The sequence below is a fragment of the Colias philodice genome, chromosome 3, assembly GCF_061535455.1.
Source record: "Colias philodice isolate Cphi_HAF_F1 chromosome 3, ilColPhil1 Martin Lab GWU primary, whole genome shotgun sequence".
In the NCBI taxonomy this organism is placed as follows: domain Eukaryota; kingdom Metazoa; phylum Arthropoda; class Insecta; order Lepidoptera; family Pieridae; genus Colias; species Colias philodice.
Window position 1 is genome coordinate 4038275 of NC_143088.1, and position 15365 is coordinate 4053639.

The 15365-nt window shown below is 33.2% G+C and overlaps 3 protein-coding genes across 10 annotated transcripts in view; 1 reads left to right on the forward strand and 2 right to left on the reverse strand.

Moving 5' to 3' along the window:
• The first annotated feature begins 69 nt into the window (after positions 1–69).
• PpV (Protein phosphatase V) lies at positions 70–3198 on the forward strand. The gene is made up of 6 exons (XM_089714112.1): positions 70–455; positions 713–858; positions 1188–1329; positions 2255–2418; positions 2700–2812; positions 2938–3198. Exons 1-6 carry the CDS (start codon positions 288–290, stop codon positions 3126–3128), a joined length of 924 nt encoding a protein of 307 aa, XP_089570238.1. The 5' UTR covers positions 70–287; the 3' UTR covers positions 3129–3198.
• Positions 3199–3635: 437 nt separating this feature from the next.
• Positions 3636–6221, reverse strand: eIF3i (eukaryotic translation initiation factor 3 subunit i). Of its 2 annotated transcripts, XM_089714114.1 has the most exons (5): positions 6108–6221; positions 5753–5979; positions 5067–5199; positions 4566–4733; positions 3636–4226 (listed from the first exon to the last, which is right to left on the reverse strand). In XM_089714114.1, exons 1-5 carry the CDS (start codon positions 6108–6110, stop codon positions 3768–3770), a joined length of 990 nt encoding a protein of 329 aa, XP_089570240.1. In that variant the 5' UTR covers positions 6111–6221; the 3' UTR covers positions 3636–3767. The 2 variants fall into 2 exon arrangements, with proteins under 2 accessions (XP_089570240.1, XP_089570239.1); XM_089714113.1 differs by lacking the exon at positions 6108–6221 and having other exon boundaries at positions 5753–6011.
• A 1651-nt stretch (positions 6222–7872) lies between these two features.
• Positions 7873–15365, reverse strand: part of Hr4 (nuclear hormone receptor 4) — a 66051-nt gene continuing 58558 nt past the window's right edge. For all 7 annotated transcript variants that reach the window (XM_089714149.1, XM_089714147.1, XM_089714148.1 and 4 more), the window contains 2 exons: positions 12709–12824; positions 7873–12586 (listed from right to left, as the gene is read on the reverse strand). In XM_089714149.1, coding sequence (XP_089570275.1) covers positions 12506–12586; positions 12709–12824 — 197 coding nt within the window. In that variant the 3' untranslated portion in view covers positions 7873–12505. The remainder of the gene's footprint in view (positions 12587–12708; positions 12825–15365) is intronic.

Genomic DNA, 15365 nt, shown 5'->3' on the forward strand with positions numbered 1-15365 from the left:
ACTACACTATACTATATTAGGTACTTGCTCTGTGGTTCCGATTGAATCGTAATGACATTGACATTTCCATATTTTGCTAAAGTTGTAGGACTTTTATGTTTAAAAGTCATTTCTGATTTCATTATTTCTTAAAAATCAAAGAAAATACAAATACTACCTAAAAAGTACACCGCTAATAATAAAAAAAACTAGCTATTACAATTTAATTAGGTTGCAATTCACATTAAATTAGTTTGGCCTATTATTTGCCTCTCGGTGATACATTTTTTAGTTAAGTAATTTGAATCATGATGGGAGACGTTGATAAATGGATCGAGATTGCTAAAAGGTGTAAATATCTACCAGAAGACGATTTAAGAGAACTATGCAACATAGTTTGTGATCTACTACTTGAAGAGCCGAATGTTCAACCAGTACAGACACCTGTAACTGTATGTGGTGATATACATGGACAGGTAAGTTCTAAAATATTTAAGAAGCAAAATATCCTCCTACTTTTTTGTTGTTCTAAATCTATTTTCATATGCGTTTTATTTTTATTTTTCCTGCTACAATGAATCACTAGTTAAATATACATACTTTTTGATAAAAAAATGTGGATAATCTAATTAATTATGGTCTGTTTTTACTTTACAATTTGTAAAACCAGAAAAATTTCTATTGTAAAAGTAAATTATTATTATTTCGTATAATTTGATATTTTCTTTTCCAGTTTTATGATCTAGAAGAATTATTTAACATTGGTGGGCAAGTGCCTGAAACACAGTATATATTTATGGGTGATTATGTAGACAGAGGATACTACAGCCTTGAAACACTCACTCTTTTAATGGCATTAAAAGCTAGGTATCCCGACAGGTGAGATGTCCCTTGTTTTGAGTCCTTAAAAGTATTATTAATAAATTCATTAAAAATTTAAGAATCAGACGACACCAATGGGAGTCTTATAAGAAATGCTTCTTTTTCTTTTACCTGTCTTTTATGGATTATATTCCATATGCATATGTTAGGGGTTCATTAAAGCTTGCAGCTCTAATTAATCCGTCAGTCCTCGGATCACAGACACAATAGAAAATCTATTGTGTCTCGGCCCGATCGGGCCGCTCGGTGGTCAATGGGTTAATATCAAGACAATGAAACAAGGTCAATATCATCTACCTATCTCTGATTTATTATTGGTTTTTTAGGATAATTTTACTCAGAGGGAATCATGAAACATGTCAAATAACCAAGGTGTATGGATTTTATGATGAATGTCTCACTAAATATGGCAATGCAAATGCTTGGAGGGACTGTTGTCGTGTATTTGATCTGCTCACTGTTGCAGCTGTAAGTTCTTCCATAAATAATTTGAGTATAACATAAATTTCAACATCTTTATGTATGGTAAATAATTGACTGCATTTAACTGTATACCTATTCTTATATAATTTGTGTGAAAGTAAATGGTTTTTAGATTTATTAAAATTTTTGTCAGTTGATGTATTAACTTACCTATAATAGATTATTAATAAAAATAATTATATCCAAAGCTAACAAAACTCAATGGTTTCACTAGCAGAAAGCTTAATAATATTCTTGATTATACATACAGTGTAAACTCTATATAACGACACTCCATTTAACGTCAAACTCCGTATAACGTCAAGATTTCTCGACTTTGGTTGGTTTATATTGTTGTCTATACAATAATACACTCCATATAGCATCACGCTCACTCTAATTAACGACCACAATAAGACATTACCACTAGGAACTAGGACTAGGAAGTACTGACTAAGTTGCCGAAATCAATGAAAATGTAGTTGTTTACATTCTTTTTTACTGACATACCGAAGATTCTCAGAAATGCAGTCGTAGAAAAATAAAGAAAAAATTCTGCATGCCGAAGAAGATGGACGATCTGCCAAAAAATTGAAGAAACCTCAATATGAAGACCTTGATCAAGCGATGATAACATGGTTTCATAGGCAATGTCAAAATAATATTCCTGTCTCGGGACCAATCATGCAATTTTCCCTTTCTCTCCATTTAACGACCACTCTATATAACGTCGAAAAATGCACGGTCCCTTAAGTGACGTTATATAGAGTTTACACTGTATTTCTTTTACTTGTTCATCCCAAGCATAGGGCAAGCAGCTACTGTAATAGACTTGTGAGAGAATTTTTGCATAATTGACTTGAATTAATTCTTCCAAAAGTAATATTTTGTAGTTAAGTATGTATTTGAATTTTGAATTTCCTTTTTTTAGTTAATTGATGAAACAATTCTTTGCGTGCATGGAGGTCTGTCTCCAGAGATATCAATGCTAGATCAGATACGCTGCATTGACAGAAATCAACAGATCCCACACAAAGGTGCATTTTGTGATTTACTATGGTCAGATCCAACTGATGATGAAGATGTTCAGAAATGGTAAATATATGTTATGTATTATTGAATAAAAATGTACTATTCTTGAAACTTAGATATCTACAGTCTCTTTCAATCTATCTAGCAGTGTAATTTTAAACCACATCCAAGTATGCATCCTACTCTTGTTTACATAGAAACTACAAGAAATATTTTATGGTATGTTATCTAAAAGTACAATGCAGTTGACATTACAAATACATAAATATACAGAAAGGAAGTTCAGAAATAATACATAACAAAATACTCTATAGAATGTAACTAATAAAAAAAATTATCAACAGGGCAATAAGTCCTCGTGGAGCTGGTTGGCTGTTTGGTAGAATGGTGACAGAGCTGTTTATGGAATATAATGATCTTAACCTAATATGCAGAGCACATCAACTTGTGAATGATGGTATGTAATTTTTTTTCTTTCATAAGATCTCAAAATAGATATGTACAGTAAAAATCCTAATAAATCCATGAATATCTTAAGTTTTTGTAAAAACATAAATTATCATTCATTGTGATTTTTTTTAGGTTACAAGTATATGTTCGACAAAAAATTAGTCACAGTTTGGTCAGCACCTAATTATTGCTACAGATGTGGTAATGTAGCATCTATCATGGAATTCAAGACTGTGAACGATTGGAATGCGAAAATATTTCAAGCAGTACCCAATAGCGAAAGAGAAGTCCCTCCACAACACACTACCCCCTACTTTTTGTGAATTTAAGTGCAATTTGTGTATATAAGTATTCCATGTTTGTAATTCTATACAATAAACTGTTAATCTATAATTTTGTGACTTTTCCTAATTTTTATGGTTCCGAAAAGGAAAAAAGGGAACCCCTTATACGATCACTTTGTTGTCTGTCTCTCAAAATCATTATCCAATAAGCCAATATAGTCAAAAGCAAGCAGCAAGAACTAATTATGCTGCAAATTTTCGACATTTGCAAAGTATTCTAAGCCTACTGCGTACTTCCCATGAATACAAAATCTATTCTATAACACAGATTAAGGAAAATGTACTTTATATTGAATAATAAATTCTATTAAATATAGTTTATGTTTAAACAAAATATCCAATTAATGTATTTTTCATTTCATATTTGATGATTGTATATCTGTTGGATGTGGATGATATTATCTATTGGAATACATTTTAATAAAAAATTTATGATATTGCAATGTTTGTTTTAGATACAATGAAGCTTATAATAAAACATTAGTCTGCATTTATAAAATATTTTATTTTTTGGCTACAGAATGATGAGACAGCCAACATGAACTGGAGTTGTGACGCTTACAAATATCTCTGATGGTAATGTGTTTATGAATTATACAATACTATGACTACAAAGATTTACTCCCTGTTATAATCGAAAGTATAATCAAAGTAGGCTTGATCGAAACTCTGTACTCTAACATAACCGTCTTCACCACCAGAAGCATAACTTCTACCATCAGGGTGGAATGCCAAACTGTTGATAGGACCAAAGTGACCCTTTACACGTCCAAACTCCTCTTCAAACACGAGATGGAAGAATCGCGCATCGAATTTACCCTGTCTCGTGGATGTAGTTGTTACTTCCATAGCATCCTGTCCTCCACCGAGAACAACATGATCCAGTATGGGGCTGAGAGCTGCAGAGTTTACGGGACGCTCCGTTTTATATTCCTTCAGTAATTCTAAAGAGCTTGTGTCAAACAATTTCGCTGTTTGATCCTTTGATGCGGTGATGAACATCGTACCATCGCGCGATAATTGCATGTCGTTTATTTGACGGGAGTGCTCCTTGATTGAGTGGATTTTCTTTCCAGTCTAAAAATAGAATTTGTAGATTAAGATTAAGATTTATTAAGTATAACAAAAGAGGTAAAGTTACAAAATTGTTTTTAGAAGACTATTGCAATATGCTATGTTTTTACATGTGATGCAAATGGTGATTATACACTTTATATAAAATAATTTTTCCACAACTATTTGAATGAGTAGATAATGAAATAAATAAAATCCTGTTTTTCTTCTAAATCTCAAATTTTACCTGTAAGAATGGTTAGCATTCTTACAGGTATAATTAAAAAGATTGCATCACAGGTTTATGTAGTATATGTACAAACATTTTGAATACTACAAATTAATTAATTAACAACCACATACCCTCAAGTCCCATTGGATAAGGTCTCCAGCTTCATGACCAGTAATGATTGTCTCATCGAGGGAACCCCAAATCATTGATGTAACTTTTGAATCGGTAATTTCCCACTTAAGAATAGGGGAAGCAGATGAGATGGAGTCATCTACTGTTCTTGTGTCAATAATAAACACCTAAAATAAAAATTCATGAATAACATTGGCACAGGATTCATATATATTTCACAGTATTCAATATTCATATTAACAGAATAAAGTGAAGTTTAAGAATAAAATCTGTGCATGAAAATATTGTATCAGATATCATAATGGTAAGTACGAGTATGATTAGGAGTTTCTTAACAAATTGATTTCAACACACAAAATATCACTACACAATATAAAACCAAGTCACTTCTTGTTTTAGTACAAAAGTTATTAAGTTTTAACCAAAGTGGCCTAACCCGCTGGGCGCACAGCTAGTCATAAATAATATTGAAAGGATTTAATGATTTTCCAATAGTTTACCTCACAAGGGTGTCCCATAGCTTTATCTGTTGTATAAGCAGCTTGGTAGGCACTAAAGCTGAAGTTACATGTCCTCACAGAAGAATTTGTCTTTATTGTTGCAATATTCTTGCCTGTTTCTAAGTCCCATAATCTGAAATCAAAGTATTTGGATTACAAATTTATCAATAAGAAAATCATGCTTGTTTTCACACACCCATAATATAAAATTTTAAATAATATTTATATAATATAAAAAAAGACAGGTTGCCCTGCGGGAGTGCCGGCAGAAGTGAAATTTAATTATTAACGTTGAGCATGTTTGATATTTTGGAATGGTATCCGTCTTACGCTTTTTCGATCAGGTCACGTGTCCTGATGCGAGTTTAAGATTTTATACCCATTACAGAAAAAGTGCTCAACACCGCTAAAGAAGTTTTCACTTCAACAAAAGACCATTCTCGTGCTCCAAGCGTAGCAAGTCGAGGGGACTACTGAAAACTGGTGCCTCTCCACTAATATGGAGAGGCAAATGCTGAGTAGTTCACCTAATCACAAATACTGACCAAATATTAGAATACATCCAATGTATTTTTTTTTTAATTTGCAAATTTTTATTGTTCTTATAGAGTGTAAATAAGTTGTAAGCTAAAATGTTGTATTTGAATTGTGATTAAATGTATTTTCTTTCTTTCTTTCAAATATACCTGCAAGAACTGTCACCACCGCCTGTTATAAGATGGATGCTTTGCCAGTCAACGTCAAGGCACCATACTACACCACCATGACCATTGAATGTGCCCAAGCGTTCACCATTGAGTGACCACCACACATTTGGCTTGGCATCTTTCGCTGCAGAAAACAGTAAGTCTCCTTCACGGTTGTATTTGATCTGTGTTATAGCACGCTCGTGCCCTTGCAACATTAAGGGTTTCTGAAAAAAGAATTGACTCATTAATTATACACCGCACTGAATATGTTTATACGAACAGTTCTATCTTAAAAATGATGCAATAAAGCTAGAGTTTATAATACAATATTTGAAATAACATAATCAATTACCATTTTGAAGTATTTTGTAAAACAAATTTATTTTAATGAAAAATAAACTATCGTAACATGTGGCGGTAGGTAAGCCAAAATGACTTTGACATTGGCAGATATGCGGAATGCCGATCCAAGAGAAAGTAGGTATTATTTATGGTACGTGATGGTACTAGTATAGTATTACATATATTATCTGTGCTATTATCATCATAGGAATGGTTATTATAATAAAATCGTTAAAAAAATATGAATATTGAATGTTAATTGTATTAAATGCTGTAATTGTTAATATTTTAGTAAAAATCGTCTTTGTCACAAAATACAATATTAATAAAGCGACATCTACCGTTCTCTTGCGGTAATCGCTGTCGGCTGTATTCAAGGGTATTCATCAAAAATAATTATTATATTCAATGATAATTAATCCGATTCGCGCACACTAGATGTTGTGTTGCTATACATAAAAGAGTTTTACATACTAGTATGAATTTTATGGAAAGATGATTGATTGATTTTAAATAATAGTAAGTATCATTATTTTCAAGCAGAGTATAATATATATGTCGTGGCCATATCGTAGATTTGCTCATTTCATGAAATGGCCAATTTAGTTTGGCCAGATCGTTAAATCGTCAACGTTTCACGATTTGGTCATCGACATTTGGCCAGATCGTATAAAATATCTTAGAGAGTCCATAAAACATAAAAAAATTCAGAATATTTTAAGAACTTGTTTGTTAGTGCCGCGGTAGCGCCGGCGAATACCAGAAGCAAGATATGGCCACGACATATACAAAAAAATTCCCTTTTTACGTCTCTATCAGATTCAGGCGCGATCTGCGAGGGGGCATCAACAGGGTCATGACCCCAGTCCCCACCCAAAATGGCCTTGCCCATAAAAAAAGGCCCTAAACTTTAGAAAAAAAACGTTATTTTCTGCCCTCTTTCGACAATAAAGTAGTAATAATACTTCCATTTGTTAAAGGTCGTTCGTTACAATAAAGTCTCATTTACGGCCTCAATATTGATACAAACGTCCATCCCATCAAGACCACAAGACCCATAAGATGCTATCCTTCTGTGATCTGCCAAAGATAGACATATATTTTGGTTATCCCACAACCTTTCTCTGTGTTCTGGTCAACCTGAAATTTTCCATGTTTTAGTCGTCAAGTACTGTCAAAGGCTCTCCTTTTCGGGACTACTACCTAAAAGCCTGTTATGTTGACTGTAAATCACCACACGAGCTGAGCGAGCGAAACGAGCGTGCTTTGGCAGCAGCTGGCAAGCCGCAAGTGTAAGCATCGACTTTTTTATATGAATTTAAAAACGGCTTCACCTGGCACCCGATTTATCTTAAACTTAACAAATTATAAGTACGTGCCATAACCTTCCTCCGCAACCGGTTTTAGTTAGTCTCGAGGAAGGGCTTAGTATATAATTTATTAGGTTTTAGACACAGTGACCGCCTCCTTGGTACAGTATTTAACTCATGAGCGTAGAAGCGCGTAGAGCGTAAAAGAGCGTAGGCGTAGGCCGTAGCGTCCTGGGTTCGATTCCCGGTTAAACTAAGAATAAAAAAAAAATCTCGGTCTGGCAGGACACAAAAGGCTGATTTTGACTTGTTGGCAAAGAAAATCGAGCAGTGAAATAGATGCATAATGCATCTGCTCCGAACCCTACTAGACGACTTGAGGACATAGGAATTCACTAGACAAAGCGGGTGAAGCCGCGGGTTGAAGGCTAGTAGTTAATAAGCAACAAAAAGAAAACAAACAAATATTTCACATACATTTTATTTTCTTAAGTTATTAACCATTGATTTCCAAGAGTACAACTAAAAAACAAATTAAAGTACAAACACGTTTTGCATTTCTAACTAAACACAACTGTAGGTAACTTCTCTTGGCAAACCAGTACACGATTCTTTGACTTAACATTACCCGGCGCACCACTCGAACGAGACATGAAAATCCAAATACAGACATCAAAATCAATAGTACCTACTAACAGTCAAATCTTAACTTGGTCGAATTTTAACAACAGCCTTTTCCATCGAGAAACATTACAGCAATCAGCAACTAATGTGATTTGCTACAATAAACATAGAAACCCTAAGGTATTTTAATACTTAAAATACACTATTTCTGAAGCGATAAGTCTTGAAATTGAGCGAGCCCAACTATTATAAACACGTGAACAGCACACTCAACCATTGAAATCTTACGATAATGATGTTTTAACTTCGGTTGTACACTAAATTGTTATGTGAGGCACTTTATGTGAGACTGCGTGGTAATCATCCCGTGGCGATTCTAAATATGTAAATACTTAATTGTGTTGTTCGTTTAGAAGTCTTTGTTGTAAGTATGAAATAAATAAATAACATGAAGCGCACGTGTTTGTCCAAACGTAACGAACGAACGCGGTTAATTTATAATTAAACTTGGGGTATAACTTGAAGTAAGTAATAAATGTATATATATAAAGATATATATGTATATATATTTGCCTTTTGAGTTCAAAAACTCATCTATGACACGTAATTACATACAACAAACACTCGTCAACATTTCCAAATATATATTATTCTCTTATTATGGTTTTACAATCGTCATGTAACTATTTAATTACAACGTCTAATGTACACAGTTTTAACCCTCCTTTTACCGAAATACATACATACATGAAATGCTATTTTATACACAACAAACTTACTCTACAATGTGAAAATATTGTTGTCGCATTTATTAATGCAAATATTCAACGTCTATCGGGTTTTATAGAAAGTGTGAAATGCATAATTTTTTTATTGATTTTAACTTATAAATATATTAACATCATACACTTACGAATTAAGATTAATTAATTTATATCAGTCAAATTATTTTCGCGATAGTATCTAGGCAATTACTGACTTCTGTATAATATGTATTCGAATATAAGAAGTTAGGCTACAATTATTATACCAGCGGTGTATAGTACAACAATAATTATTGTTAGATTCCTAAAATAATAATATCATGTAAACATTTAAGTTGAATCGATGCACATTAAATGTAACTGTGAAAGCCTGAAATTATACGGGTCGTTGTTAGGACCACTTCAAAAGATTACGGCAGATTTAGAAAGCAGAAATAAGAGTTTACTACACATATCGGTATCTAGTTAAACATTTTATCGCGGATGTTAAAAATGTAGTCACACAAGGTGTTTATTCCTAAAAGATTAATTTAGAAGAGCAACGTAAAGCAGAAAATTACTGTACAATTGGTACTTTATGTACTAAAGTATAGCCTCGATAGGCTTAATAGTCTCCTATTCTAATTAGGTACTCGCCAGTAATGCGCCAATTTCATCGTTACTCACTAATACTATCCTTTGTACAACGCCAATAACATTCTTACATTCTATTTATCCTTTGATACATCGCCATTATTAGTTTGCACTAATATTAAACTATTTTACTAACAAAATAAGTGTCATTATACTTACAATATCATAAACAAAGAAGAAGAGCGATGAACGAATCGCAGTTATTCTAGTTCTTCATTGATTACACGTTAAAAATCTATGAAGGCATCTTTACCTCAGACTTTAGATTCAACACCGTCGTGTTGATGGTGTTTTATAAACTAATTATTTAAGATTAAGTTATTACATTAAATGAATAATAAATATGCGTAGATAATCCGAATAATGATAATAAAAGCCTTTTTGTAATGGACAAAATTTTAAGCACCATACATATATGAAGGACAATTAATACGTATGATATAAAAACAATATAACATTCAAAAAGGCTAAAAATTGCAATGAAAGCGGTAAATGAGGGTGATTTCGATATTTTGTCGCTGTTTCCCTATCACATGTACGTAATAATCGCGAGTAATATTTATAATTATAAAGAAAACAACAACATGACTTTAGGCATAAAATGGCAGTATTGTAACTGGTTGTTTTTCATAATTTATGTACAAAAGTATCTCCTAATACTTAACTAATGGTAACACGATGAGGAACGGACGCGTGTCGCTCATTCAGGTAACAGAATTTTCTAATTAAATATTTATAGTAACAACATTATACCTAACTTATAAAAAATTTCATTACGAATGAATGTACATTGTAAGTAGATAATATTTGTATTTCCCAATATGATGTATGCACTAGTTGGATGATTTTATATTTTTTAAAGGTGTGACAGAGGTATTATGATGAAATGTTGGATGAAAAAATAAGTGAAGATGCGTATTGTTAAATGGTTTTGAAATAATGTAGAAGGATATTGTGAAAATGATAATGTCATGAAAGTCTATACGTATGTGATGAATAGAGTCGAAGTCTGCATTTGAAAGTTTGATCAAGGGATGTTAACGCGTAAAATTTTAACCTAGAACCTAAGTCCTTATAACGAACTTTTTGGTTTTATAATTACTTAATTTTTAAATTGGCGTACATCGCCGATTCTTATTCTAATGGTAACTGTTCACCGTTGCTGGAACGTTTATTACAATTTAAATATTAAAGTTAATAAAAAAGATTAATAACGGCACATAATTTTAAAAACAAGAGGCAGTGATCATTGACAGTGTCAGTTGAGACGTCAGTTTTTACTTAGAATTAATTTTAAGGCACATTAGTGACCCGTAACGAGTCCAAACAAATTTTTTACTGCGATAGGTAAGTCAAGAGACAAATTTTAATTCTCAATGAGCTGCCGGGTTTTCTTCTCAAATAATATTGAAGACCTAAACTTTAATTTAAACCATAGATTTAAACCATGAAAAGATTGTAATTTGTTTCGTACAAGTCACTAGTGTACCCATTTTATATTAATCAGTAACTAAACTATCGATACCATGATTATTATGACTAACGTGTGATATATTTTACATCCCTAAATATAGTTATGTACTTATCAGGTGATTTTCATAATTATAATGTATCACGACAATGATTATGTAAGGTGAACGTGAATAATACGATGATACGATAAAATAAATAATGAATGATGTTATAAGTTAATTAGAGTTAATTGTGAATGTTTAGTTATGATAAAAATACTACGATTAATTAACACTCAGTTATCAAAGCTGGTAAAGCTTTAGTATTATTTATTAGGAGTTTAAATTTAACAAACCACGCAGTCTGTATAATCTTTCAAGATAATAATGTTTAGTTATTATGTATAAGCGGTTCATATAATAAATTTGTATGAAAATTATTTCAATGTTGCTTTTTATCCATGCAGACTAAAGATTTCTATTCTTCCGAAATATTAATAAACAATTTCGTGAAACACAATGAGATACTGAGCACAAATTACAATTGAACACATCAAAGGAAGCGATTACATTGTGTAATACGAAAGTCATGCAAACGACTACATTAAAAACAATGTTTTTACGAAATAATTTTACAAGTATACACAGATATAAAAACGGCGAATAAAGTACATACAAAGTTTACAATTTGAAAAATTTACTGAAGTTATAAGCTATTTAGAAATAATGGGATGGGATAAAGTCATTTTTTACAATTTTATGCGAGATGTTGGCAATAAAATGCAGGAATTGTGACTACCAAATTCAGGTGCGTTTCGCACTATCTTGCTATATAAGTTAGGATTAAACAGTAGAGTTGTATACAAGCAGTCTTGGTAAACACTGAGAATAGGTACTTAGTTCTACTTACGAATTAGTCATACAAAATTAAATTAAATTTTTCAATAATACACACCCAGTAAAAATAATTCTACTGGTAAAACTCTAGACGATATAAAATGCAAACTAAAACAGCAATATTTCATTTACAAGAAACAACTTTCTAAAAACAACGACTTATTATCTAACACTTATTATAAAAATTACACTATTTACAGAAATAATATATTATGCGGTTCTCCGATTGACAAATTTAAATAGCAACATAATTATATATATTTAATCTATGTAACACTAAGTAGTATACACTACCACGTATAAAACACGCATTCAAGTCCCTGGTACCTAAAATAACTATTAATCATAAATCAGTCTGTCAATTGGGACGTTATAATTCCTGTTCTAAACAATATACCAAAACACACATCGACTCAGCATTACTTATAACGTACCGCACTCTGTTCGCACTATAATCACATTAAAATAGAATTCTTTGCGAAATCAATCGTCCAGATGTTTGCAACGGCTCGCGCGCTGACTATCGTAGTAGGCGGGATACAATCGTCGAGGACTTATTGTCGACACCCGAGGCGTAGGAACAACAGCGACAGCGAGCGCTTGTGCTAACCGGTGGTGAACACAGGGTGGTGCGCGTCGGCCGCGGATTCATAAGAGGAGGGCGCGGCCGCGCGAGCGAGGAGTCTGCCGCTCGTACATCGAGAACTACAAACCCTGCTCGGCCATATACTATCTGATCTCAGCGGAGTTCAGTACGAACGGCACGTAGAACATTTTGCTCTCCAACAGCAGGTTGGCCGCCGCTTGGATCTGGAACATAATAATGTATAAAGTTAATATTATATGAATAGATCATTTAACTGTAATGGAAAAAATTGAAACATGTAACATCTCACATCACAATATTATTGAGTTTGGTAGAAATAATTTACCTCTGGTATCCGAGCGAACAATTCCTGTAGTCTCCCAGGATGGTGTGGTGCAGTGTGTTCTAAGTAGCTCCGAAGAACTTGTACGTAGCGATCTTGAATACCTTCCAACTCTACCTCTGTTACAAAGAAAAATATTTATTGCAATGGGTGTAAAACAAGTATAACAATGTAGGAGGGCGCGCTATCAGGATCTAAATAAAGCTCCTACTCGCCTCTAGATGGCGCTCTAAGACAACGGACCAATGCCATCAAGCGTGCGGTGCGGCGATGACGTCACTCGCTCAGTAGGTCACTCCGATAGCGGGGCAACGACCGCGGCTAGCCGTTGACCTCCGCGCAAGCGAGCTCGCGTCCTCACTTGCTATTGCCGTCTCTCTTACTTGCGCGCGCTTTTCCGAGATATTATACCTACGTGTTACGTTACGTCTAATATTCTGGTTTTAATTTATACGACTTTTCGGTCGCAGTATTTGCGTTTTGTGCTAAATATTTTGTGATAAGTACTTTTATCAAAATTTTGCACTCAATTAATATTATAAATATGCCAATTTTGCCCTTGAAACTAGTATGAGTACTTATAGAATGTTTTGCAAAATGTTCATAATTTTGCAATTGGTTTTGATCGATATCCAGTGGAATGAGTTAAGTTCGCAATTACGTATCAAACTCGTTTATCGAGTAGTGTGAACGTTACACAAGAGCGCGGGACGCGAGCTAGCGCGGCTAATCTGCTTTTTTTACAGCTAGCGCTCAGCAAAAGAGAAAGTTCCCTTCCGCATCTCGCTTTTCGTAGAGAGTGAAATGCTGTCCCGTTCAACTGACGTAACTTAGCTATTATACGCATTGTGCTGTTGCGTTCTTCGTTACGGTGATAAATCTTTACGGTATGGATATTTATGCTGCCCTTTATAACAAATACGACCATTGTTGTCTTTTTACTTGTACTATATATCCTTTAAAAACTTTCCCCTTTGAACAGGAGTTTGAAAGAGTTTAATTTAAGCAACAAAAGATAATTTTCTTTGAGGAAAACGTTACAATAATGTAATATAAATAAGAATTACGTTTTCACGATGAAACGTTTTATAAAAGTAACATTTCTTTCGAAAATAATGGTATAGAAGTAAAAGTTTAAATCGATCAACATATACGAAATATTGTGTGCTCAGTTACACCCACACTAGCGCAGAGAGGTTGCGCAAGCGCTTTCCATTTCACCAGAGTCGTTGTACATAATATGAATGTTACGGTACAATTGAATGAATGAGAAATCATATATCGAATGACAAGTTTCATAGTTACTTAAAAAGTATGTACATATATATGAAATGAACTATGCTTTATTTTAAACGCGCGTTTCACAAGTGAAATATATTGTGTGCGGTGAAAATAAATTTCAAACATAACAAGCCAGTAGTGACCTAGTTACAGCCGCGATAATGCAGGATGTCACAGTTTCATTGCGTTGGGAATATGCGAATACTTATCGAAAAGCTATTTTCCATTTCATGTTCTAATAATTTTACATATAGACACGATGTTTATGATTTGTTTTTAACTTATATGAATGTTGAATGCGTTGAGAGATTTATACGTACGTTTTTGTCTTGCATGCGTTTAATAGTGTAAGGATAATTAAGTTCGTTACTCTAGTATTTGCTCGTATTTATCCTTATTGTGAGTACCTATACTACGATGACCCTTTACTACTTTTTATGAAAATATAAACAGTTAAGAATTTGAAACAAATAAAATTGATTTTATCGTGTATTTATATAACGAGACATGATTGAATGTAATAAAATAATTTAATACAGTGCATAATAAGACACCTAATGGTTTTCGGCGTCAACTCGCTGCAAGTAGGTTACTTGTGCCATAAATCATAATCATCTTAACGAGTAATGTTCACGTCGTATCTCAGCTATCAAAATAACCAATTGAAAGTTATTCAGGAAAATTCAATAACTGTAATATAATATAATTTCCTTCAAATTTTGATAGCAAATATGTAACAAAAACGCAGTAAAAATATGTTAAGCTTAGCATTTTACGTAAATGCGTTCATAATAAAATAATTAAATGAAGATGTTTCGTAATTTTATATAAATAATGGCAAACAAAGAGTACACCAAACTATGCAGAGAATTAAAATAAATCTTAACATATATAAATCTCGTGTCACAATGTTTGTCCTCAATGGACTCCTAAACCACTAAACCGATTATAATAAAATTCACACACCATGTGCAGTTCGATCCAACTTGAGAGATAGGATAGTTTAAACATGCCATACCACGGGCGAAGCCGGGGCGGACCACTAGTAAATAATATAAATTTTAAAATGAAACGTCAAATCGTTTCGAGCGCTACAAAAAGTATGCGTTGAGTATAAACATGCGCTATAAAGTACATATTGAGTGCTTGTTAAACGAGTAGTAATGAGTCAACGTCACATAGGATGCCTAGATCGTAACTGACCTACATTAACTGTGGGGCGATGCACCCCTGACTCGTCTATATGTGGATTACTACCGCGTCCGTACTGCCATATACTTGCATATAAAACATATATTTAAATCAATTACGCGGCCCTTAGCATACGTATGTAAGATTTCGTCAAACAATTTTACAATGACGCATCTGACGTCAGAGGC

Coding starts and splice junctions, on each gene's coding strand:
- PpV (XM_089714112.1), top strand. CDS start 288: ATGATGGGAGACGTTGATAAATGGATCGAGATTGCTAAAAGGTGTAAA. Junction 859..1,187: donor AAAGCTAGGTATCCCGACAG/GTGAGATGTCCC, acceptor TTGGTTTTTTAG/GATAATTTTACTCAGAGGGA. Junction 1,330..2,254: donor ATCTGCTCACTGTTGCAGCT/GTAAGTTCTTCC, acceptor TCCTTTTTTTAG/TTAATTGATGAAACAATTCT.
- eIF3i (XM_089714113.1), bottom strand. CDS start 6,000: ATGAGTCAATTCTTTTTTCAGAAACCCTTAATGTTGCAAGGGCACGAG. Junction 4,734..5,066: donor CTATGGGACACCCTTGTGAG/GTAAACTATTGG, acceptor TTTTTATTTTAG/GTGTTTATTATTGACACAAG. Junction 4,227..4,565: donor TTATCCAATGGGACTTGAGG/GTATGTGGTTGT, acceptor TTCTATTTTTAG/ACTGGAAAGAAAATCCACTC.